Consider the following 27,934-nt stretch of genomic DNA (forward strand, 5'->3'; position numbering starts at 1 on the left):
GGGTGATGGAATTTTTCTGAGGTCAGATTCGGATTCAGCGCAGCAAAAACCTTCGGGTATAGTAGGTCTGGTCTCTGGTTCTGAGAATTGTTGGCCTGTGATTATTGAAGAATGAAAAACTGTAGTTTTTAGTAAAACTTTAATAAAATTGTTCGTGTATCTCTTTATTTTAAATTTAATTCAAATGTCTTAAAATTTAAAAGATTTCATATTTTTATCCAACTCAATTTCTTCATTTAAAACCTAAAATCTTGAGAAACTAATAATTAAAAAATTTTTTTATACATTGCTTTGTTAAAGAAAGTTAAAAGTTTTTTTCCTAAATTTCAAAATAAAGTTGGTTTGAAAATAAAAAATTTTCCTTTTGCTCATTATCAATTTTTAAGTCTTTACCAATGTTCCGGACTTTAACATATAAATATAATTCTAAAACAAACCATAAATAAATAGCGAAAAAGGTAATTGTTATTAAAAGTACCGATTTTTGACATAGAACGTCAAAAAAAAACCAAAAATTGTTCAAAAGTTGTGAATTTATTGACTGAATGATAATCTGAAGATAAATGATATAATATGAAAAATCTTATAATTTTTGAAATTGAGAATTGCAATTTCTCTAAAAAAACTAACATAATTAATAATTTTTGTTTGAAATAAATTGATTTCAGTTGAAAGAGTGAACGTAACCTTAAATTGTTTGAAAATTGTGAATCTTCTTTGAAATGTTTGTCAATATTTCGGTAAAAACCAATAGCTTTGCCTATAATTGTACAAAAAAGTAATATTTTTTTAAATCTAATGGTTTTTTACAAAAACTATCGATTTCCGGTGTAAAAGTCATCATAACCTAAACTTGTACATAGTTGCAAATCTATTGTAAAAACTATTTTTTCAATAATCATTCCAATTTCTAACGAAAAACACTAATACAATCAAAAATTGTTAAAAGATTCCAAATCTTGTTCAAACTATGATTATTTTTTTCGAAAAATACCAATTTTTGTTGTAAAAACCTACCTAACGTAAAGTTAAAAAAAATTATGAATCTTCTTTAAAATTTAATTATTTTTTAAATAAATAATTTTAATTTTGGTCGAAAAACACTATAAGATTCAAAAAGTATTTAAGCTTATACATTTGATAAATTTTAATCAAAAATCATAGGATTTTAATATAATGGTTTTTATTTAAAAATACAAATTTCAGGAAAAACGCGCTAATATAACGTAAAGCTGTTAAAAAAAATAAATATTATTTAAAATCTAATAATTTTTTATTAAAAATCCCAATAATTTCCAATAAAAACACTAACATAATGTAACAGAAAATTGTTCAGAATTGTAAATATTGTTGGAAATTTAATCATTATTTTAACTGTTAAAAAATTTTAAATATTGTGCGAAGTATTATGGATTCTGTTTAAAAATGGCAATTTTATGTGTAAAAACCCTAACAATGTAACATAACCTAAAATTGTTTGAAAATCGGAATCTTGATGGTTTTGATTTAAAAGTGTTACTTTCCAGCGAAAAAACGGGCAGAAAACATGTATAATATTTTCAAGAATTTATCAGATAATTTGAAAGTTTTAATTTAGCCACTCAAGATTATTAAGAAGTGCAAACGTATCTCAATTCGCATAAGGATTTCTATGCTTTTTTTTATTTAAAGGGATTATTATGAGTAAATTTATTTTCTAAATTTTCTAATTTATTTGATAAAATGTATAGTTTAATTCTAAATTTATGCTACTTTTTTTATTTTAGGGCGGTGGAAGAAGACCAGGAGTAAGATGTGCAAATTGCGGGACAAGCAACACAACCCTCTGGCGAAGAAACAATAACGGAGAACCAGTTTGCAATGCCTGTGGTCTTTACTTCAAACTACACAGTGTAAGTTTCATATTTTCTTAATATTTATTTAATAATCAAATTAACTATTTTTTTTTAAATAAATAAAAGTCCCTTAATATGACACATATATAAAAAGCATCATAATTATTTCCAATCAACCGGATCAAAGAGAAATTTGAAAGTGAAACATTCTCGATTCTGCATTTTTGAATGCAATATTTTATTTTTTTAGATAAAAAATATCGCGACTCATTACCAAAGATTGTAAAACTTAAGTTGTAAAACCCGGAAGAAGCAATATCCCCTTTTAAATAGAGAATTAGTGGTGTGCCGCTTTACCCATGTATGCACCACTTAGTCTCAGTTTTCGGTAATTTAAATCTAAATATTTAATTCGTCCTCGAAAAATATTAAACTTGTTCCATTTTTTGAAATAAGAGAAACTGAAGCTCAGAATCTGCATTTCACGAATGCAATTTCAGTTGAATTTAGCTTGCATGAATGAAAACGAGGTAATTTTCAACGTAAAGCATGAATTTCATGATGTTTACCAGAATTTGCGTCACTAAGTTGTCGAGAATCATCGCTATGAAGCGCAGAAAGGCTAAACTTGGCTGAGAAACAATAAAGAGTCGGCTTAAAACAAATGCAGTAAAGGCCGCAAACAAGAACGTTGTGCCCTGCACGACAGTTATATGATCCCAGCATATTCTCAGAATATTACATATTACAAACGGTTTTTCCCTCATTAGACTTTGTAGTGCTTACCTATTCGTTTCCATGTCCTCTAAATTATTTTAAAATATACGCAAAAGATTTATAGTTTTATTGTCGTCATTTGTGTGGAACATTATTTCAAACTAATTTCCATTACTTAAGAAACATAAAAATTACTGGAAGGAAACGATAATTTATTATTATATCATATTAAACTCTTTTATAATCGAAAACAATATCGGTCATATTTCTTCACTATACCTTCCTTACAGGAAAGAAATAGTGCTTACATTTTATTTGCGAGAGTAAAAAATGTTTTCTTTGTAGGTACAAAAAATAACGTGCTACTTGTAGCTGTGTCTCTTAGTAAATTAATTAATGAATTTTTTTTTTTTTATAAAACTTCGATCTTCAACCGCTCAATCGTCACCTTATCAGCTTTGTGTGTTTGATAAGAAATGGCATTTATCCGCTTGCCTTGCTCAGTTGAGGGAATCGATTGATTATCTATCGATCTATTGGCGTGGTTATTTATTTACTGTTTTGAGAAATCACTTCCAGACATTCCCCGACAATTATTTAACTAGAGTTTTTTTTTGTTTTTTCTCCCCGTAGACAACCTGAAGTATATTTATATATCTCTTGAAGTATATTTTAACTGAAGAATTTTCAGTTTCTCACATCAGAAGAATTTTAAGATTTATTTAGCACAAGTAAATATTTCAACTCGGATGTTCGAGATTTATTGAGAATTTTTTATCCTTGAAAACGTTCAGTTTGAAATTCTTTAATTTCATTTAACATCAAAATTGTCTCATGAAATATTTTTTTTATGAAATGACTTAATTTTCAATTATTTCAAATTTAACCAAACTGATATACTGTAAGCTTAAAAAAATGCGTTTTTGTTTTTAACTTAAGAGAAAATAAAACAGTTTCAATCTTTTTATTGTAAAATTTCAAAAAATCCACGATTTTAAAACAGTTTTATTTTTTAAGGTTCTCATTTATAAGCATTAAAGTTTCCGATGATTTTAAACAACTTTTTTGATAGTTTGGCAATTATTTAATACTGGTTTCAAGCAAGAATTTTACATCATTCTTTTTTTGTACCAAATTAAAGAGAAGAATCTTTTTTTTTTGATACAATAATTAAAAATAAAATTTCTCATAGTAAGAAGTCTTTTTAATCGTTTAGCTTTGATATCTCTTAAAATTATTAGATATAATTTAATAAAAAAATATATATATATATATTTTTTTGATTTTTAACAACAAAACATCGGGTCGGAATCATTTTTTGCATAAAAATATTTTTTATAAACATTTATAATTTATTAATGACCCAAATTTATTTAACACATAATAATTTAGATGTTAATCATGGCAATTATTTTTATTACTCTATTATCTCAAATTAATAAGGTGCTAAATATTAAACTCAATTGGCGACTAGTGAAAATCATTAAAATAATTCAAATTAAGTAATATTTAATTATTATTGAAATTTTTAATCGATGCAAATTTTGTTTAGTGTAATACATTTTTTTTATATACCTGGAAAAAGCGAAATTTCGAAAATAATTAGTTATTGAAAGAAATGGGTAATTTTTCAAGCTGGAAAAGGGGAAAAGTATGACAGAACTTTGATATCATTTAATAAAAAAAATATCTTATTTTTTATGGATTTTTAGCAAAAAATGTCGGATGGGCATTATTTATTTTTATCAATTATTTTTTATTTTTATTTTGCTTCCCCATATCTCGATAGAAAAACTATTATTTTTAATTAAAAATATTGTATATGTATATATTTATAATTTATTAACGGCCCAAATTTATTTAAAATATTATAATTTAGATGTTAATTAAAGCATTTTTTAATTATTCTAGTATTTCAATCTATTCAGGTGTGAAATATTAAAATTAATTGATGTCTAGTGAAAATCTTTAAAAATCTCAAGTTGATTAGTATTTAATAATTATTAAAAGTTTTGATCGATTAATATTTTTTATTTTATTTATTTGGCATTGTTATTTCTTAAAAGTATTAGCATTTAATAAAAAAAATATATTTTTTTTAATTCTTTGCAAAAAAATGTCGATGGACAATAGTTTTTTTATTAAACATTTTTGATTTTTATTCAGCTTTCCCATATCTCGGTAGAAAAATTACTGTTTTGAATTACAAATATTTTTTAAATATATATTTATAATTTATTAACGGCACAAATTTATTTAACATATTATTTAGATGCTTATTATGTCAATTTTTTAATTATTCCAATATTTCAAATTAATCAGGTGCTAAATATTAAAATAAATTTAAGACTTGTGAAAATAATTCAAATTGATTAATATTTAATAATTTTTAAAATTGTTTAGAGATTCCAATTTTTTTCAATGTAACTTTGAAAATAATTATCTATTGAAAAAAATGGGTAATTTTTTGAGCTGGAAAAGGGGAAAAGAGTGAAAAAATTTTCTACTTCCCTTCTCGAGATGGAAAATTACTCGAATCATATATTGTTAGCAGGTTGCTATTTGTAAAAAAATTGAAAAATTGTTTTTTAATCGCCATACATGGCCGGGTCAGAAGCCCAATATCTTGAAAGCATATTTTTTATTTTTAAATTAAAAAATTTAGTTTTTTTTATCGCAATCCGCAGCCAAGCCTGCATCGATTTTTGGCTAGTCCTTCATTAAAATTGCCAGCTTCCACATCAATTTAATTGAACTTGGATAATTCTATTCACTCAAAATTTTTTGGACTTAATCCAGGAATACCTCGGCTTGGGAGTGGACTTTTGTTTCATTTTTAAATACTGATTTAGATTGTACAAAATGTTTTTTGGTTTTTTTTTATAAAAAAATTCCATTTTATTGGTTACCTAATTCTGTACTGAGACCTTTAAATTTATTTGAAGTTATTGAAAAAAAATTTTAATTATTTTGTAACATAATGAAATTTTCTTTATTTTCTAACAGGTGAATCGACCAATGAGTATGAAGAAAGACGGAATTCAGACGAGGAAAAGGAAACCGAAAAACCATGCCAGTATGGGATCAGGCCTTGGCGGACCAAGTGGTATACACAAGACCGAGATTAAGTCCAGCTTACTCGGTGAGTCCTCGGTGAGCACGTCTATTCAAGAATTACTTTCCCTAAAAGCTGAAATAAAATCCGAGTCTTATCCTTATGAAGAATATTCCTATCCTATAATGGATGATTTAAAATTATTAGATTTCATACTATATTAGCTAATCAATTCTTTGACGTCTCTGATCAGTATTAATCCTTGAATATTGATCATTAAATTGATATTCAATTAGTAAATTCTAAAATGATGGCTACACGTCTATTAACTTCTGCCAGTACCAAAAATTTACAATTAGTTTAAATTTTATTTATTCCAACCATTTCCTAAACTAGAATTATAATACCCACTTAGTTTAAATATAAACATGAAATGAAGGTCGAGACAAAGAATTTTATTTAACGTTTACCTCAAATATTCGTACCTAAATAAAACTTTTGACAAACAAGTAATGTAGTATTTGCCAGATTAATGACGCATTATATCTGTGTTGGGAAGGCATAAACGCGTAACTGACATTTTTATGAAACTTTAAATATTAACGTCAGTTTTCGGTACTTTGAATAATGCTCTTTAAGGTCTCGGAATGCCCACGCCATTTAATGACTTACAAATTCCGTAGAATTTATATAAAATGTTTGAAAGATAAATTCAAATTTTTAACATACCCTTTTTAAATTTTGAGAGAATTTAGGTAAAATAAAATGCTGTGTATCTCGAAATCATGACATGTCCAGATTTGTTTCGACAAAAATGAACTTCGTTTACGCAGAAAAACATTCTTTCGAAGGAAAAATAAATTCTTTCTGGGATGATGAGAATATTTTTCTGAGATTTTCTGAGATTTTCTGAGAAAATATAAAGATTCTGAAATTTGAATTCTTGGATCTTTATAGAAAAAGTCGTTCGCAAGAGGTGTACCTACAGGTAGTGTTTCTTCGTGCTTTCAACAATTGCTATTACGTTTCTTGTGTGCTGGTTGATGTGCTTTTGTTGGGTATGTAATCGTCCTATGTGTTCGTGTGATACAATTTTTAATCGCCGATGTTAATATAAAAATTTATTAATTTACTATATAAAAGCATTCTGTAATATTACCAAGTAATAGGACTTAAATATAATTATCGCGATTTAGCAATATACGAATAGGATATAACGTTTAAAATATTTTATATTATATTAATTATAGTTTATATATTGTTACTGAATCACAGCAGTCGATCTACAAAATATGTTACAGTACTTTTTTAAAAATAAGGCTGTATAATATTCTTAAACTTAGGGTAAAACATATTTCTTGTAAAAAAGCTTGTTACAAATGTGGTTTTGAAATGTAAAAATAAAAAGAATTTTATGGATTTAAATGTGTTCCAATTAGTGAAGGTGTGGAAGCTTGAAGCTTGGGAAGTTGGAAAGAGAGAATGGCACAGAAAAAATTGGGGTCATTTTGAATTGGATATTGATATAAAAAGGTAAAAGTTTTGAAACCTTTTGGAAAACTTTCTTTCGAGTCCAAAAGTAAAATATCATTCAAGAACACTCAAAATGTTTTATATTCCCCAACCACCCCCGAAAACAAAGAAATAAAAAAAGTATAAATTCTGTTAAATCACTTATCCTAACGTATTTTGATCAAATTGCCAAAAATAGTCATTATTGGTCATTTTTTAGCCGGAAAAGGGGTCAGGTGTGACAGAATTTCCTTCTGCAATTTTCCAGCTAGAAAAATTACTATTTTAAATTAAGAATATTTTTTATAAACATTTGTAATTTATTATATATTAATTAAATAATTAAGTGTTAAATATTAAAATTAATTAAAGACAAGTGAAAATTATTAAAACAATTGAAATTGTTTCATATTTAATCATTATTAGAATTTTTGATCGATTCAAATTTTTTTTCAATATTATTGCAAAAAATCGGATTATTTTTGTATTTTTTGACAAAAATAAAGCTGTTTTTGGTCTCCTTAGACTGATAATTTTTTGAGTTGGAAAAGGGGAAAAGTATGACAGAAATTCCTCGTCCCATTTTCCGGATGGTAAAGTTACCCGCAAAAAGTTAATTCGAAAAATGTCTTAAATTCGAGCTGGAAAAGGGACAGTATGTTAACCTTTTTCCCTTTTCCAGCTGGAAAAATGGCCATTTTTGATAAAAAATGTGATAAATAATAAACAATTTTTAATAAAGCAAAATTGAATTAACATATTATGATTTTTGTCTCAATTATAGCAGTTTGTAGTTTTTGCTATTCTAATATTTCAAATCAATCAGTTGTGAAATATTAAAACTAATTAAAAATTGATGAAATTAATTAAAAGAATTTTAATCTATTAATGTTTAATATTATTTAAATATTTAATCAATTCAACTTTCTTTCTATATATTTCTTCTTATATTGTTTCATTCTGAAATTTAATGAAAAAAAATGTTTAGATATTTTTTTCGATTATTTATGTACTTTTTAACAAAAATACAACGTTGGAAATAATTGATAATTAAAATATATTAAAATATTTTTGCGTTTGCTGACAAAAATACAAATGTTTTTTGGTCGCTCTCAACTGTTATTTTACTTTTGGACTCAAAAGAAGGTTTTTCAAATAATTTGAAACTATTCACTCCAAAATATGTAGGCCTGTCTTTTTTCAGTGTGTAAGTGTGTCAAATACGTTTTGGGTTATTTGTTTTATGCATGCTGCTTAAAATAATAAAAAATATTATGATATTATTATTGGCAATTTTTCGAGATGGAAAAGGGGAAAAGTGTAAGGACTTCCCTTTTTTTCATACCGAAAAGTTCTTCAAAGAAAGTTACTCGAAAAAAAGGTTAACTCAAAAAATTTCTTAAACTCGAGCTGGAAAAGTGAAAGCTCTGTCAGAATGTTCGACTTTCTCAGCTAGAAAAAGTATAATAAAAAATTATAAATATTTGCAATTAATTAAACAAAATTGATTTAACATATTTTTTTATTTTATGTGTCAAATCTATTAATATTTATTATTATTCAAATCTGGATCTATTCAACTTTCTTTCTGTACAACACATTTCTTCTTAAATTATTTCATTCTAAAATTCAATTTTTTTAATGCTAAAAAGTTTTTGTATTATTTATGTATTTTTTTTACTAAAATACAAATGTTTTTTCGAAAAAACAAATAAAAGTGAGTATAATGTGATTATAATTTCATAAAAAATCCAAAAAGTTGGAAATAAATGGTAACTGAAAAAAATTAAAAAGTTTTTTCTTTTGTATTTCTTCATAAAAATACAAATGTTTTTTGCTCTTTCTCAACAGGTATTTTATTTTTAAATAGAAAGAAGATTTATCATAAAATTTAAAACTTTACTCAAAAATTCGTAAGTCTAGCTTTTTTATGTATGTGTATCAAATATGCTTCTGCTTATATTTTTTTATGCATGCTGCTTAAAATAATAAAAAAATGTAAAAATACGATTAATTTTCAGAATTTCTAAAAGAAATAACTCGAAAGAAGAATTTAGAGTTTAGTGCTATTCTCATGATTTTTTTTGTTTACTTATTTTCTGACAGATTAGGAAATATATGTTGCTGTGTCAGTTTGTCTTGTGATCGATGAGTGAACAGCATGATGGCCGTCTAAATAAATGACCACAGTAAAGCTGATTGGTCAGAAAGAGAGATGCGACTGATAATAATGAGTACTTTTCCTCAGTGGGGAGTTACCTACAATCTAAGTGCAAGTCAACATAGAAAAAAAAACACAGAAAAGTTAAAAGAACACTTTTTTATTAGAAAAATTAGAAGTAATAAAAAAGGCACTCTCTTTTTTATGTTATTTAATTGTTAAACAAAAAAGATAAAATCATTTTCTTGCAAAGAAATAAATTCTCAAAGTCTTTAAAATTAAAGAGGATAGTTTTTATACAAGGCTTGATTGTTTATTGCATCATATGTTTTTATACTTTTTGCGCTGTAAGAAAAGCGGTTATGGTTGTCTTTAAATTTTTTTATTTGTGCTCTTAATGTTTGCTGTGTTTCATAATTTTTTCACCTGGCTTGCTTTCGTTCATGCTCCATTATGTGAAGAAAATTTTATTCTTTCAACAGTTTTCTCAGATTTTCACGGAATTGTCTAGTAATTTTATAATTTTTAATGCGACTAAATAAATTCAATTTTTTATTATACTGTTTGCAAAATTTAGATATCAAACACTTTAGGAAAATGATCAAGTTTCAATTAGTGCGTTTTTTTCGGTAAATATATATTTTTTTAATTTCTCAGTAATTTAATTTAATTAAACAAATTTTAGGAATTATTTTGGCGCATCAAACTTAAACAAAAAAACGAAATATTAATTTAGGATTACTTTAATATACTGACTTAAAACATTTCTTTATATTAAAATATTTATAGAATACCTTTTTATAGAAATAAAACAAATCCTCCGCTACTACCGTAGTTTTCAAGAAAAGTAGTTTGTTCTTTAAATCTGAAACAGTTTTCGAGCGATTTGTGAGGGGAGTGTATTATTCAACGTTTTTAAAAATCCTGTTTTAATTATTGCGTCTATTTTTACTAAATTTGATTTTAAAACATTTTCTCACTAATTTAATTTATTTTAATATTTATTTTAATATTTATTTCGAGGCTTTAGATTTTATTGAAAAAAATTATTATCTACGATTTTTGTAAAAACACTGACTGAAAACATTTCTTTTTCTCAAAGTATTTATAAAATTAGTTGTTGTAGATCTTTGGAAGAAACATTTCTCCACTACAACCTTAGATTTCAAGAAAAGTAGTTTCTTCTTTAAACCTGAAGCAGTATTCGGCGGATTTGGAAGGGGAGTGCTTTTTTTAAGGTTTTTTGTTTTGACCGTATTTTAATCAGTGCGCTTATTTACTCTGAATTTGCTTCAAAAATAATTTCTCGTTAATTTTCTTTTACTTTAAAAGACTTTAAATTATTTACTTTGGCACATTGAACTTGATAGAAACAAAATCAAAATTTAGAATTTATGTCGGCACACTCAAATAAAACGTTTCTTTTCCTTAAAATATTTATTGAATGCCTCATAAATCTTTGGAAAAAAATGTCTCCACTACCACCGTAGTTTTCAAGGAAAGTAGTGTGTTCTTTAAACCTGTAACAGTATTCGACGGATTTGAAAAAAGAGTGAATTGTTCAAGTTTTTTTTTCGTGTTTTAATCAGTGCGCCTATTATAACTAAATTTGATTTAAAATCAATATCTCACTAATTGCATTTATCAAAAAAATTTGAATTATTCATTTTAGCGCATTAAACTTCATAAAAACAAAACAATTTTTCAGGATTTTTGTAAACATACAGAACTAAAACATTTCTTTTTTCTAAAATATTTACAGAATGACTTGTAAAACTTTGAAATAAAAATTTCTCCGCTACCACCGTAGTTTTCAAGAAAAGAAGTTTCTTCTTTAAAACAGAAACAATTTTTGGCGAATTTATTTTTATCGAGTTTTAATTAGTGCGCCTATTTTTACTGATATGATTTAAAATCAATCGCTCATTAATTTAATTTGATTGTACAATTTTGTACATTAATTATTTTGGCGCATTAAACTTTATGAATAAAGAAAGAATAACCTAGGATTTTTTCAATATAATGAACTAAAAAATTTATTTTCCTTAAAATATTAATAGAATTAATTTTCGTACAAATTTTGAAAAAAAATTCTCCGCTACAACTGTAGTTTTCAAGAAAAGTTGTTTATTATTTAAAACTGGAACAATTTTTAGTGGATTTTGGAGCGGAATGTATTATTAAGGTTAATAACAGAAAATTTTATTTCAAAGATATCCGATGTCCTTTAAAAATATTTATAATAAATATGAACGTTCTGCTTATATTTATTTTTTTTTATTAACATAAAATTCGAAATGAATACTATTTTGATATGCAGAAAATTCAACTATTTGTTTGAAAATAACTTTACTGTTCAAAATAAATATTTTTGGTGGTAAAATTCTACTATTTTATAGAAATTACAAATTTAATTATTCCATTTTTATTTAAAAAGTAATCTTTATAAGGTTGAAAATTCAACTATTTGTTTTGAAATTCGCCTTTTCTGGTTATAATCTTTTTGGTTAAAATTTACTACTAGCTTACAAATTTAGGCATTTTAAAAGTAATTCGTCTTCTGATATATTGAAATTATGTTTTATTTATAATATATTTTTTTAAATATCAACCATTATACATTTTTTGTTTCGAAAATTCAACTGCTTGGTTGAAAGTTGAATTAGTTTCTTAAAAATTAATTTGTTCGTTGAAGATACAACTTGGAAATTCAACATTTTTGTAGAAAATTCAACTGTTTTGTAGAAGATACACTTCTTTCCTTGAAAATTACTTTTCTCAATTAAAAAATTAACTATTGAATTTTTTAAAAAATATTTATATTTTTTAATTAGAAATTCAACTATTTGATTGAAAATGTATGTATTTTGTGCAAAGTTTGTTTTCGGGTTAAATACTAATTTTTTAAACTTAAAATCAATTTTTACAACTGAAAATGTAACTATTCCCCTTTGGTTTAACAATTTAACTGTTTGGTTGATAATTCGTCTTTTTTCGTAGAAAAATAATCTTCGTGGTTTAAAATTCGACTATTTGGTTAGAAATGTACATATTTGATTAAAAATTCGTGTTTCTTGTAAAAAAATTGATCTTATTTGGAAATTTATTTTATTGTTTAAAAATAGGATTATTTAATTAAAAATTAAACCTTTTTGTAGAAGTCTCGTCCTTTTAGCTTGAAAATTTCACTTTTTGGTTTAAAATTGATGTATTTCGTTCAAAATTTCATTTTTGAGTTAAAAACTAATTTTTTAACTTAAAATTTAACCATTTGAATAGCAATTAATTTTTTGTTGAAACTTCATATTTTCGGATAGCAAATAAAAATGTTGTATACAAAAAATTCGTCTTTTATCTTGAAAATTTCCCAGTTTGTAGAAAATTCTGTTTTGTAGAAGATTCGTTTCATTGATTTAAAATTAATTTTTTAAAATGAAAATTTAAATATTCTCCTTTGGTTTAGCAATTTCACTATTTGCCTGAAAATACGCCTTTTTGGTAGAAAATTGAATTTTTTTGGTTGAAAAATCGACTATTTGGTTAGAAAAGCACGTATTTTATTTCAAATTTTTTTTAAAAATATTTTTCTGCTTTAAAAATTTATCATTTTAATTGAAAATTGAATTATTTACTGCAAATTCAACTCTTTTGCAGAAGACTCGCCCTTTAAGCTTGAAAATTCCACTATTTGGTTAAAAATTTATGTGTTTTCTAAAGAAATCGTTGTGTATAGTACACAATTAATATTCTTAGTTGAAAATTCTACATTTTGGAAGACATTTTTTTTTCTTTATTGACTGAGAATTTTTTCTTTGTTGAGGATTTAAGTTTTCGTCTTTTTTGGTCCGTTTTAACTGTTTTAACTTTTTAAAATTTAAATGAAAATATTTCCTTGGGTAAAATCTCAATTGTTACGTTTTTTTTTGGGGAATGCAATTTGACTGGTTCTATAGGGTCCAACCGAAAAGTTTCATTTTCATACAAGCAATGAAATTTTTACCAAAACAGATGAATTTTTAATTTAAAAAGATAAAGTTTAAAAAAAATGAAATCTCTATTAAAAAAGATTTTACTTGACTTTTCATAATCAAAATATGAATGTTAAAACAAGAAATAAGGTTTTACGACAAAATTGAATTTTTAATCCAAAAAGACGAATTTTTAACCAAAAAGGATGACTTTTTAACCAAATTGTTGAATTCTCTACCAAATTGATGCATCTTTATCCAAAAAAGATCAAATTTCTCTTAAAAAGGAAGAATTTTGATTAAAAGTAAAAAGTCAAAAGAATATTTGAAATTTCATTCAAAAAATATTTCAGTTAAATATTTAAGACCAAAATATGAATTTTTTAACAAAGTAAAAGTTTCTATGAAAAAATTTAGTTTTGAACCCAAAATACGAATTTTTTCAACCAAAAAAAAGATGAAAAAAAGAGATTTAAAACTAAAAAGAGGAATTTCCAACAAATAAAGATTTCTCACTCAAGAAATAAATAAAAATTTATCTAAACTGTTGAACCTTCAATCCAAAAGACGAATTTTCTCTAGAAAAAAAATTAATTTTCAAACAAGAAATACCACTTCAGCAAAAAATTCATTTTCCTAGAAATTGATGCATTTTTAACCAACAGCAATTGATTTTTGATCCAAGAAAATTATTTTTTCCCAAATAAAGAGAATTTTTAACTAAAGATATACATTTTCAAAAAATATATTTCTCAACAAAGAGATTCGACCAAATCTTTCAAAGAAAATAGTTAAATACTCATACAAAGAATAATATTTTTAATCAAAAAGTTGCATTTTTATAAAAAAAAAATGTCTACTGAAACAGATAAATTTTTCAACCAAAAAGACGAATTTAAAACAATTACTTTTTAACAGAATTGTTGAATTCTCTACGAAGTAGATCCATTTTCATCTAAAAAAGATGAAATTTCACCTAAAACAGAAGAATTTTTATTTAAAAAAAATGGTAGAATTTTCATCCAAAAAATATTTGAGTTAGCTTTTCAAGCTTAAAATATTCATTTTTCCACAAAGAAGAAGTTTTCACGAAAAAATTTTAATTTTCAATCCAAAACGACGAATTTTTTCACCAAAATGATGAATTTTTAATAAAATAGTTGAATTCTTGACCAAATAGTTGTATTTTCATCCAGAAACGATTTCATTTCTTTTTTTTAACACCAAAATATTAAATTTAAGCAAGAAGTAAATTTTCAACGAAATAGATTAATTTTCAACAAAATACTAGAGTTTTTAACCAAAAAGTATAACTTTTTAATAAAATAGATTCATTTTCAACGAAACAGTTAAATTGTTACCCAAGAAAAATGTAACTTCTCTTAAAACAGATTAATTTTTATTTAAAAAAAAACGTTTTAACGATAGTTGCATTTTCACCCAGAAAATATTTTAGTTTTTTTTTCAACACAAAAATATCAATATCAGCAGAATTTTCAATCAAAAAGTATGACTTTCAACAAAATTCTTAAATTTTAAAACAAAGATTTGCATTTTTATCCAAGAAAGATGTAATTTCTGTTAAAGCAATTGAATTTTGAAATAAAAAAAGCAAAAGTTCAATTTAACTTTTTTTTTAAAGTTTCCTTTTAATTTATCTGTTCCAAAAGAAATTTCATCCTTCAAATAAAAATGTATTCAAGAAGGATGAAATTTCTTCTGAAGCATTTGAATTAAAAAAAAGTTTTTAAAAATAGTTAAATTTGTAAACAAAGAAGATTCACTTTTTAACACCAAAATAAGAATTGTAAATAATAAGCGAATTTTTTGCTAAATATTCGAGTATTTAATCAAAAAGTAGGACCTTTTAATAAGATTATTAAATTTTCAACGAAACAGTTACATTTTTGCCCAAGAAAAATATAAATGCTATTTAAACAGGTAAATTTTTTATTTAAAAAGATAAATCTTCAAAAAAAAGAGGTGAATGTTCACTCCAAAAAAATTTTAATTAAGTTTTCAACACAAGAATACTAATTAAACAAAAAGTAAATTTTCCAGAAAATAGTTGAATTTTCAAAAAAAAAAACAGTTGCACAATTATCCAAGAAAGATTCAATATTCATATTAAAAAGGATAAAATTTTGAAATCAAAAAGACAAATTTGCTGAAAAAATATTTTTCATCCAAAAAAGATTTCAGTTGACATATTAGCAACAAAATACAAATTTTAAACAAAAGGTTAATGTTCTATGAAAATAGTTAAATCTTTAACCCAAACAGATGAGTTTTGAACAAAATATTGAACCAAATAAAATTTACCAAATTTAATTAATTTAATTTGCAAAAATTACCTACATGAGTGAAGGACCTCCCCCCATACCCTAATAAATCGCAACAAAATGTTTCTACGCCCCCCCCCCCCTCTTGAGCTTTTACGCAATTTAAATACGGTCCCTAGTGGAAAGTGCGATCTCTAAACTGCGCAATAAGTTGCTGATAACTTTTTTCAAAATTTTGCAAATTTTTATAAAAACTGACTTTTCTGAAATTTCAGTGGACTCGAAGCTGCAGTTGAGTATGTATTCAAGTGGCGGTAAGGGTGGAGGGGGCAACGATCATTATTCTCCTGTCGGTACATTGACGACTTCACATTTAGGACATGCTCATTCGCCCCTTGCATTACCTTCTGCCGCAGTTTTGAATCGTCAAACTACCCTAACGTAAGTGAAAATTTTAAATAATAATGGGTGAATAAAATTCCCGTCAGTCTAAAAAATTTGGTTTTCATTTGTATTTAACCCTTGCGTGCACACTCAATTTTATACGCGTTATTACACACCGGGGGTACCGTGCCTTTTTTCAGTTAAAAAAAAAATAAAAAAATAAAAATAATTTCCTTGTTATTTATTTCAATAAATGTCAAAAGTGAGTAAATAAGGCACAGCATACTTTAAATTGTTCGCTGGGTTGCCGCACACATAATTTAACGAACATTTATTAATTGAATAATAATTTATTTATTTATTAATTATTTTGTTCTTACTCAACACAATTCACGTTCATGAATCAAATAACTTGAAAAGAAATTTATAATCCACTCATATTTTAATTTTTGCATGGGGGTACCGAGGTACCCCGGGTGTGTCCACGACTGTATACTTTGTAACCGATCATTAAAGATTTTCTGTTATTAGGTCTACAAATTATTTCGGTGCCTTTTCTTTGATATCTTGTAACTCTTGTTCAAATTCAATTTTTTTTCACCCGAAGGTAGTTTTAAAGGGCGAACAAAAAAATTAGATAAGTTTTTAAGAATAAACCTAAACTTTCGATTAGTTTGATGAATCTTCAATAAAAAATTACTTTTAACCAAATAGGTGAGTTTTCAACCAAGAACATGATTTTTTTCACTAAAAAAGACGATTTTTCAACAAAATACATGAAATTCTAAGTGAAAAGGATAAATTTTCAACCAAAAATGGAATAATTAAATTTTCAGTTAAGAAAATTAAGATTGAACCAAAAAAATTTTTTTTTCAAATGAGAAATCTTCAACCAAAAAGATTACTTTTCTATCAAGAAAGTCGAATTTTCAACTAAAAATAAGGTGAATTTTATATTTTAAAACAAAGGTGAAATAGTACAGTGTCAGTTAAAAAATAAATTTGCAACCGATAATGCCAAATTTTCAACAAAATTGTTCAATTTTAAAAGATGAATTTTTAACCCAATAGATGATTTATCAACTAAAAAGATGAATTTTTAACTAAATAGTTTAACTTCTAACCAAAAAGAGAATTTCTTTTACCAAAAAAGACGAATATTTAATAAAATGTATGAATTTTCAACTAGAAAGATAAATTTTCCACTCAAAAAGCCACCTTTTCAATGAAAGTTAAAAAACTGTACCTCAAAAACTGAATTTTTAACCAAATAGTTCAACTTCTAAAAAAAAAGCTGAAATTACAACCAAAGAAAATATTTTACGAGCAAAAAAGTCCAATTTTTAACAAAATATATAAATTTACAACCAATAAAGTTAATTTTCAACGAAAATTATGATTTTTTCCCCCAAAAATGAATTTTTAATCAAATAGTTGAAATTCTAATCATGAAGATGAATTTCGAACAAAAGGATTATTTTTCTATCAAAAAGACGAATTTTTAATAATATAAATATATTTTCAGTCTCAGAAATAAATTTTTAACGAAAATGATGAATCTTTCACCGACCAAAATAAATTTTTAACCAAATATTGAATTTTTAACGAAAAAGTTGATTTTTTAACCAAAAAGATGAATTTTTAGCCATGAAGATTAATTTTCTACAAACAAACGAAGTTTCAACCGTAAATATGAACTTCTAACCATGAAGATTAAGTTTCTCCAAAAAAATTAAACTTTGACTAAGTACATAATTTTCAATAAAATTGTTGAATTTTCCGCTAAAAAATTTAACTTTTAAACCAAAAGTCGAATACACTATGAAGATGAATTTTCTACAAAGAAAGACGAATTCTTAACCAGAAAATAAATTTCTAACCTCAAATATTAAGTTTCTACAAAATACACGAATTTTGAACCAAATAGTTGAATTTTCAACTAAAAAAAGAATGATTTTCAACCAAAAATTGAATATGTTATTTTTTAGTCATTGAAATTATTTTCAACCAACTAACGAAGAATTTTCAACAAAATAGTTCAGTTAAAAAAAATGTTATCCATAAAATTAATTTTTCACGAAATAGTTGAATTTTCAATAAAAAAATACATATTTAATCAAGAGCATTAACCTGCAACAAAAAACAATGAATTTCCAATTAAATATGTGTAAGTATATGCATGTGTACTTTCAACAACATAAATTAATTTTTAAACAAAGAAATACATTTTCAAGAAAAATGATGAATCTTTCAAACAAGAAAATAAATTTTCAACCACGAACATTAATTTTATACCAAAAAAATTAACTTTGCACAAAATACATTAATTTCCAACCAAATAGTTGATTTTCACCTATAAAAGATCACTTTTCAACCAAGTGTGGAATATTTAAATTTACATTTAAAAACATTAATTATCAATCAAACAAAAAACGGGGGTTTAACAAAATATTGTGACGATGAAGATCACTGTTTTATCAAAAAACACTAATTTTAACATAATGCATGAACGTTCAGCTGAAAAGGATAAATTTTTAACTAAAAATGGTACTGTAAAATTTGTAATTGAAAAAATTAATTTTTAACCCGAGAAACGAATTTTTAACAAAATAGTTTTGATCACTTCTGGTTCCGGTTTAATTGTAGACAATCAAAACAATGGGAAGTTGGGATACAGCTGTACCTAAAGGATCTCTAGGGCGAATCTTAAACTTTAAAATACAATTTAATAGGTGGCGGTCCTTCGGATTTAACCTAAAGACTCATAGGTGAAGCAGCGTCAGCTGCATGTAAAAAAATTGTATGAAAAAATACACTAATTATTTTTGAGGTTAAGTCCGCAGGGCCGCCACCTGTTACATTTTAATTCAAGGCCATGTAGAGCGTAACCTAAAAAAAATTGTCCTTAATTTGTATAATTATGAGGAAAGCAATAAAAAACTTTGTATAATTGTAAAAATTAAGGACTAGACAAACGTTCCTTAGTGCTCTTTATGTGTGAACGTAAGTTGGGTTTGAAAAAAATATAACAAAAAATTTTGAGGTTATGCGGAAGTGGCCTTAAAGTTTAAGGCTCACACTTTATAATTAATTAGCTCAGGGCGGGAAAAAATTCAAGTTTGACCAAAATTTATAAAAGACAGCAAAGTAAAGGCACCGAATAAATTTGTAAACCTAACAAATTGAGATAAATTTTAATATAAATTAGGTTAAGTTAAAAATAGAGTAGTATGCAATTTTCAATTTTCCATGAAATCTTATTTGCACACCTCAAATTTTCTCATTCTGAACATTGAAATTTAGTATGAAATAAAACAATATTAAAGTTTTCAATTTTATTATTTCAAATTTTAACTAAAAATGAAGTAAAATAATAACAAAATTAAAAGCAATTTTTTTTATTTTGAGTGCAATTTTCCAGTAAACTTAGACTGCCTATTTTAAAAGATTTTCAGAAGTTTCAAAAGTTTTGACAAGATTCGAAAATAAGTTAAATCTTCAACAAAATTTAAAACAAAATGTAAATTTAAAAAAATTTTAAATAAAAGGATTAGAAAAAATTATTCAGATGATTTCCTACAAATTCGGAAAAGAACTTTCAATATTTCGAAGAAAACATTTTGAATTTCTCAAGATTACAAAATTATAGAAACATTTCGAGTAAGTTTAACAAATATTTAGAAGCTTTTAAACGATTAAAAAGTATTTCAAGAAAATATTTCAAAACATGCAAAACTAAATGTAGATTTTTGAACATTTAAAAAAAGCCTAGATAAAATATATAAGAAATTTTCAAAAAAGAATCTGGACGATTTTAAGACAATTATTTATTTTTGAAGAATGTTTTTAAAGAAAATAAAAATATTTTAAAACATAAAAAGGTTTTTGAAAATTGATAAATTATTTTAAAATTCCTTCGAAATATATAAATGTTCTAAATTTTTCTCAAACTATCTCAAATGTTTCCTAATTATTTGTAAAATCCTGTATAATAAAAAATTTGTTTGGCAAAATATCTTCTAGTTTAAAAGATTATTCTTTTTTGTTAAAAGGGGAATTATGTAATTGAAATTTTTTGTTTTTTATTAAATGAAAAATCTTCCAAGCTTGTAATAGACCTAAATACCCTGGCCTGAATTAAATTTTTTCAAATTTTTTGTAAGATTTTGTAAAATAAAAAAAAATGTACTACTAATGTTCGGGATTTCTTTTTCTAATTAGAAATATTCAGAAATGATTTTGAATTTTCTGAAAACTCGTAGGAAAATCATTTATATATAATATTGAAAGAAACTGATAATACTTGTCTCCTTGTCCTCAGATCTTAGAACCTATTTTTTAAAACAAATAAGTAGTTCTACGAAATTTGTTATTGTGTATTTAAAATTATTTTACCCTCAAATCGAAAAATTACACGTGTGCATAGTAAAATAGATTTTCAATTCTTGGTGATCGATCCCTCAATTTGTTGGGTTTCCGAAAAAAGAAATTCCGAATTATTTAAACAATTAATAATTACTCACTTGCGTCCTTCCACAGTGAAGGTGGAGAAAATTCTAGTTTTTTTCAAGCGAATGTCGTTTATTTTTCACCATTTTCTTATCTCAGAACTTATAAACTAATTGTTTAAATAATGATAATTCTTTTAAATCGATTTCTTGGAGATAAGAAAATACTAAACAATAAGCGACATATAGTGTTAGAGATTAAAAAAAGTAGAATTTTCTCCACATTTCCTGCGAAAAGGAAGGGCTGATTTTAATTGTATATATAATTGCGAATTGTATTTAACTAAAAGTATCAATTTTAACATTTTATTCATGGGCAATTAATTCCAGGAAATAATAACTTTTTATGAATTACAGGGGAAAAATTGTTTTAACAAATGAAGATTCATGAAATATAAATAAAAATATAAATATAAATATAAATAGAAGTTGTTTGAAAAATTGAAAATGATTTAAAAATCATTTGAAAACTTGTGACTTATTGGAAAAACATAATGCTACTTTGCATTTTTTGTGGTATTTTTCTAGTATAAATTAAGAAGGGGTCAACATTAATTGATGTAAATTATCTTTCGAAAATTCCTTCAGAAATGACAAAACTTCAATTTCCAAAATGTTGATAACAAGTACTTCCTTTTTTCTGTTTTTTTTTTAATGTGAGATTTTCCTAAGAAAATAAGACAAGAAATTTTTAAAAATTGGTGAACATTTGAATTTTAAAAATTGAAACCACAAATAATCAAAGAACGGTGGAAATTCTTGTTAAAAGTGTGATATTTTTTAATCAAGTATCTTTTTTCTTATGACTTTGATGAAATTTTTCATCCCCTTCCAAAATCCCTGGGAAATTTTGAAAATCTTAAAAATTGACAAAATGGCGGCGGATTTTCTGAAAATATTCAAAATCAAATAAGATACGAAAAAAAGTCAAAGGAACAAAATTGTTTTTCTAGAAAAGTTCTAAAAAAATATAATCTTGAAGGATTTTATACATATTTTCGCGAAAATCTCGAAAATAACGCGAGAGAGAAAAAATATTAAGATATTTTTCTAAAATTTTTCTAGAGAAAAAATGTTGTTCCTTTTACTTTTTTTTTCATATCTTTTGACGTTTTGTAAAAAACGTTAATTTTTGTTTTACAGACAAAAAAAAATTCTCTCCTCTCTCCAAGGCGCCGGCACAGAGCAGACTATCATGGATTATTCACTTTTCATTAGGAGGAATCTAGAAACAATCAAGAGAAAAAAGAACGGTGGGGTTTTCGAGTAAATTGGCTTTGAATATTTTCAGAAAAACCGCCAACTTCGTCAGTTTAAAACTTTTTTTATATTTCCGAAAGGATTTCGAAAGAGGGCAGAAAATAAAATCAGAATTAAAAAAAAGAAAATGATAAATATTCTAAATAATATCGCAAATTAACAACAATTTTGAACAATAAAACATTCTCAATAAATCTTGAACTATAAATTTGAAACGCCCTAATGTTGATGCGTAAATAAAAAAAATGACGAGTAAATATAATTGAAAATTTTTAAAGTAGATAAAATTAATAAAAATATTTTTTACAGCGTGCCACCTCTAGAGCCAATCCATAGTCGAGCAAGTAGTGACCTCACGACGGTCATAACATCAACGACAGCAGCAATGCATACCGACAGATCTTGAGGTGGTTCGAGTCTCAAGACTCGAGACATCCTCCGATAAATTCGAAACTTGCCTTACCGGTTGCGATCTGCCTTACCTGGTTTCAAAATTTCCGCGCCCTGAATTCGTTCGCCATCTCGTGCAGAATAACTCAAGTTTTCCATTTCAAACGAGTCACCATGCCAAAAACTCATAAAATCAGAAAAAAAGCATTTTTTATGCCTAAAAAATTTTAGACCATTTTTCTCCTTTATTGCTTAATTACTTTTAAGTATCTGCGATCTATTATAATAAAAAATATACACTAGACTACAAGAATTAATAAAATTATCTGAAGTATATTTTTTAAATATTGTAATGAAAATGGAAGTTGACAGAAGAGAGTTACAATAATTTGTATGTACATAGCTTTTGTAACACTTTGTCCAAAAATTTGTTTAGATTTAAGTATGAAAATTACCCCAAAGAGTAATATATAAATATTATATATCGTAGGGAGTGTATTAATAGACAAATGTGACGTAAAAACATACAATTTTGGATAAAATTTAATTTACTGTCTTAAAATTAAAAAATCATTCCGAAGATTAAAAATAAATGTTTTTTCTTCAGACATGATGTGATTAATTAATGATAATTGTATTATTTGCACTATTCCAATGTGCATCTACTTTTTATATTAATATAAATTATATATTTGTGTGTTAGATTTTTAATTAGAAAATTAGGTTTCAGAGAAAAAACTTTATTAGTACTATAATTATTAGACCCACTTAAAAGTGTATTCATTCATAAATTACTAATTCGATTACTAGGTGAAATCATTCATTTTTCTACGATGTCTACAGGTTTGGTGGAAATAAAAAATTTTTAAATTATAAATCCTTGGACTTGTTTTTTATTATTTTATATTATATTATTATATTTATATTATTACGCAGAAAAAAAATTTGGTTGACCTACCTAAATTTTTTGGTTGTTTTAACCAAATCTTTTATCAGATGGGGTATTTGTCAATCAAGAAAATATTTTATTTTGATTCCAACATTTTTTTTCCTGAGTGTTATGTATTCTCCGAATTTGACTTTTTGAACCACACTTGAAAAATTCTCCTCATTTACACACAAAGTTTTCACCACAAAATTTTACTTAAAAGTATATTTTAATATTTTGACAAAAAAAGGTAAATTTTAAACCGCTAAAACAATCAATTTTTAAAAAAAGTGGTTGTATTTTTAAATAAAATAATGAATTTTGAAAAAAAAAATTTAAATACAAATGTGGAATTCGAAACTAATTAGTTAAATTTTCAATTAAAAAGGATTAATTGTTAACTTCAAAAATAATTTCATATTGTTAGTATTTCAAAAAAATAAAGATTTTAATTCTCATTAAAAAAACAATTAAAATTAGCTGTAAATTATGAATTCTCAACAAAAAATGTAATAACTGATATTTAACACAAAAAAATATTTGTAATTGAAATAAAAAAAGGTGAATTAAAAAAAAAAGGCATTTTCAACAAAGCACTTATGTCATCAACCAAAAAGAGACTAATTTTCCACCAAAAATTAAAATGTCAATGAAATAATTTCTTTTCCTATCAAAATAATTAAATTTTTATTACAAAAAGAAAAATTTGGAACAAAACAGTTAATTTGTTAAGCTGAAAATATTAATTTTCTGCAAATAAGTTAATTGTCAAACAATAAGTGTAATTTTAGTCTAAAAACGATTAAATTTTAACAAAACAGGTAACTTTTCAACCAAAGAGATTAATTTCAACTAATAACATGAATTTTCAAACAAATTAGTTTAATTTTCAAGCAAGCTGTTCAATTTTTAATGAATTAGAATTATTTTTTTTACCAAATGAGAGGAATAATAAACAAAAAAATTATTTTTACCCGAGTAGTTGAATTTTTAACTATGAACATGATATTTAAAAAATTAAGGAAGAAGTTTAGCATGCAAACAAGTAGTTGAATTTTCAGTTAAAAAAGGTTAATTTTTAATACAAAGTAAAATAGTTTGCTATATTACCTAAAAAATAATTTAATTTTAAATATAAGACAGTTGAGTTATTAACAAACAAGGAATATTTAAGATTTTACCCACAAAATATTTTAATTTTTAAGAAAAAACCGTTAAATTAGATCGAAAAAGACGAAATTGCACAATGTATAGTGAAATTGTCAACCGAAACTTTAATTTTTAAGTAAATAGTTGAATTTTTAACATACACATTTGTTTTAACAGAGCAGTTGAATTTCTAAGCCAAAAAAACGAATTTTTAACTAAAAAAGACTAATTCTTTAAAAAAATATAATAGTTGATATATTAAACACAAATAATTTAACTTGAAATAAAAAACAGTTGATTATAACTAAAAAACATAAATTATTAAGAACAAATGTAATAGTTGATGTTTTAACCAAAAAATATCTTAATTTCAAATAAGAAGCCGATGAATAATAAAAAAATTTATTAAATTAGTTAAATTCTTAAGCAAAAACATATTAATTTTTAATCAAAAATTTCATTTTCAACAATATAGTTGAATTTTTAACAGTAAAAGAGAATTGGCAAGCAGGCGTTACATTTTTAAGCCAAAAAGACGAATTTTCTGCATAAGTATTGAATTACTAATAAAAAGATTTTTAACAAATTGGTAAATTTTTCAACTAAAGAGATGAATTTCAAATAATACATTAATTTTAGACTAATAAGTTCAATTTTCTACCTAGTATTTGCATTTTCCATGAAGAATAGTAATTTTGTACAAAATAGTAAAATTTTCAACAAAATAGTTAAATTTTCAACTAAAGGGATGATTTTCAACTAATAAAATGAATTTTTAACAAATTAATTCAACTTTCAGCCAAAGAGTAATAAAAAATACTAATTTTCTGCCAATACGAGAAAAATTGAGCAAAAAAGCAATTTTCAATCAAATAGTTCATTAATTGAACTATTTGAACTATTAAAATTAATACAAATAAAAACAATAAATTTTCAAAGAAAAATGGTAAATTTAGCATTGCGATTGAGAAACTTGACTTTTAACCAAAAAAGAGGAATTTTCAACAAAGTAATTAAATTTTCAACTAAAGAGATGAATTTCGCCTAAAAAAATTAATTTTTAACAAAAAAATTTAACTTTCTACCAACTAGTTAAATTTTTTAAGAAGGAGATTAATTGTATACCAAATAGTAAAATTTTCAACACAAAAATGAAATTTTTGAACCAAGCTGTTGAATTTTGAAACAAAAATTACGAATTTTCAACTAAAAACATGAGTCTTGAAAAAATTAATGTCTAACAAAGAAGCTTAACTTTCCACCAATTAGTTAGATCGTAAAGTAAAAAGATTAATTTTTAACTAAAAATATAATAGTTGATGACTTAATGGTATAATATATGAGCCAAAAAATATTTTAATTTTAGATGAAAAAACAGTTAAATTCAACCCAAAAGATGAATTATTAAATTAAAATGTAATATTAGATATTTTATTTAAAAATATGTTTATTTTAAATAAAAACCATTAAATTCAACCATAAAAAACGAAATTCAACAAAGTAATTAAATTTTTTAACAAAATCATATTATTTTCAACCAAAAAGTTAATTCGTAACAAAATAGTTTCAGTTTCGACACGAAAAGAAAATTTTTGAACAAAACAAAAAAGACGAACTTTCAACTAAAAACATAAATCTTTTAAATAAAATTAATTTTGGGTTCAACTTTCAGCGAAGCAGTTGAGTTTTCAGTGAAAAAGATGAACTTTTTTACCAAATAAGATGAATGTTGAACAAAAAAGTAATTTACAACCAAATTGTTCAATTACAAACTTATATTGATTAATTTTCAGCAAAGAATAAAATAGTTAAAATTTCGGTTTAAAACTTTGATTTTAAATAAAAAAGAAGAAATTTCAATAAAATAGTTAAATTTTCAACTAAAATGATGAATTTCAAATAATAACATTAAATTTAAACAAATTAATTTAACTTTCAATCATGTAGTTGAATTTTTGATCAAAAAGATCAATTTTCAACCAAAAATGTGAACATTCAACAAAAAATACTTTTCAACTAAATAGTTCCATAATTAAACTATTTCAATTTTTACAATTTATTTAAAATAAAATCGATCAATTTTGAACGGAAAGTGGAATAGGTAAAATTGCAGTTCACAAACATCTTTAAAAAAAAGAAATTTCCAACAAAATAGTTCAATTTTCAATTAACTAAATAAATTGTAATCAATGAAATGAAATATTCTTAACAAAGTAGTCCAACTCTTAATTAGATAGTAGAATTTTCAACCAAAAGAGTTAAATTCTAAACCAAAAATACAATAGTAGACTTTTCAATTAAAAGAATGAACTTTCTACCAAAAATAATTGGACTGTTGGTTCTCACCCTTCGCGCTCGATAATATATTTATCTTGCACATATGTATTTTGCACAGATTTTTAAAAACTAAAGGTCAAAGTATCGACAGCAGTAATTTCGTGATAGTGAATTCTCTTTTGTTAAAGCTCCTTCGGCTTTAACGAATGTATTCTCATCACGTATCTCGTGCTTGGAACACATTGATATTAAAACAGACTAGTTTTATTGTCTACATTATAAAAATAGGCATTCTTTAAAAAAAATTGGTATTATATTTTATTGCAATTCTTACCGGGTTTTCAAAAACTGAATTTTCTCACTTAAAAATTTATTTTTTCGATTTAAACGTAGCACATACGGTCTACACATCAGCCTTACCTTTTTGGTTAGGGTTTTATGCTGAGCAGTTCAACCAATCTTGATTTTTAAATTATGTTTTTAATTTTTTTTATAAATAAACAAATATGACGAAAAAATGGCCATTTTTTTATTTGACGTTTCTGGTGCTCGTCAATAACAGGTAAATTGTTAAACTCCCCTAAGTTGCATAGAGTAAGATTAGATAAAGATTTTGCAATATTATACAATAAACAAAAATTTTTTTATGTACAAATTATTTGTTAAAAAAATGTTTTCTACGATTATCCATAATTATACGATTAAGTTATACTTCAAGAAATTTGTTTAAAAACACTATTATATTAAAAAAACTTCTCATAAGATTATAACTGTTTATATCAAACAAATTTAATGAAAAAATTCAGTAATGAGGCATTTTTCGACAGAAAAATTCGTTTTTTTTTAATGTAAATTTTGTTTTAATTAGGAACTTTATGATAATTTTAGCACAATTCATAATTTTTTTTATCAATCTTATGATTTTTTAAAACAAATTTAATAAAAAAATGCATTCGGGCATTTGTCGGGAGAAAATTTCGGTTTTTTTTTTCATGCCAGTCTTTTCGGTTGGGAACTTAATGAGAATTTCAGCAACATTCATACTAAGTTCATAAATTTTATGATTTCTGTAAGCAAACAGAACAAATGCATTAATCAGGCATTTGTCTACGGAAAAATCCGTTTTTTCTATGTCAACTTTTTAAATTAGGATATCAAAAAAAATGTGTGCATCGCTAGATGCCCGAATAATGTATTCGTTTATTAAAATTTTTTTTTAAATATCAAATTTATTACCCAATTATGAATTTTGCTTAAATTATCATTAAGTTCCCAATTGAAAAGATTGGCATAAAAAAACGAATTTTTCCGTCCACAGATGCCCGAATAATGGATTTTTTTGTTAAATTTGGTTTTAAAAAATGATAGCATTTATCAACTCGTCATGAATGTTGCCTGATTTATCATGAAGATCCTGATTGAAAAGCTGACATAAAAAAAAGAATTTTTTCGTTGACAGATGCCTCAATAATGCATTTATTTATTAAATTAAAAAAAAACATAAAATG

The 27,934-nt window shown here is 24.6% G+C and overlaps 1 protein-coding gene across 6 annotated transcripts in view; it reads left to right on the top strand.

Annotated features, from left to right (window-relative positions):
* LOC117175224 (box A-binding factor-like) overlaps window positions 1-22,619 on the top strand; it is a 54,883-nt gene extending 32,264 nt beyond the window's left edge. For 2 of the 6 annotated variants that reach the window (XM_033364884.1, XM_033364882.1), the window contains exons 5-9: window positions 1,767-1,892; window positions 5,559-5,694; window positions 15,806-15,971; window positions 21,566-21,675; window positions 21,992-22,619. In XM_033364884.1, the coding sequence (XP_033220775.1) occupies window positions 1,767-1,892; window positions 5,559-5,694; window positions 15,806-15,971; window positions 21,566-21,675; window positions 21,992-22,005 (552 nt within the window). In that variant the 3' untranslated portion in view covers window positions 22,006-22,619. Of the gene's footprint in view, window positions 1-1,766; window positions 1,893-5,558; window positions 5,706-6,564; window positions 6,868-15,805; window positions 15,972-21,565; window positions 21,676-21,991 lie in introns of those variants that run through there. The other 4 variants (XM_033364883.1, XM_033364888.1, XM_033364885.1 and 1 more) reach the window with 4 other exon arrangements.
* The last annotated feature ends 5,315 nt before the right edge of the window (window positions 22,620-27,934 follow it).

This window comes from Belonocnema kinseyi, chromosome 6 (genome assembly GCF_010883055.1).
Source record: "Belonocnema kinseyi isolate 2016_QV_RU_SX_M_011 chromosome 6, B_treatae_v1, whole genome shotgun sequence".
NCBI lineage: Eukaryota > Metazoa > Arthropoda > Insecta > Hymenoptera > Cynipidae > Belonocnema > Belonocnema kinseyi.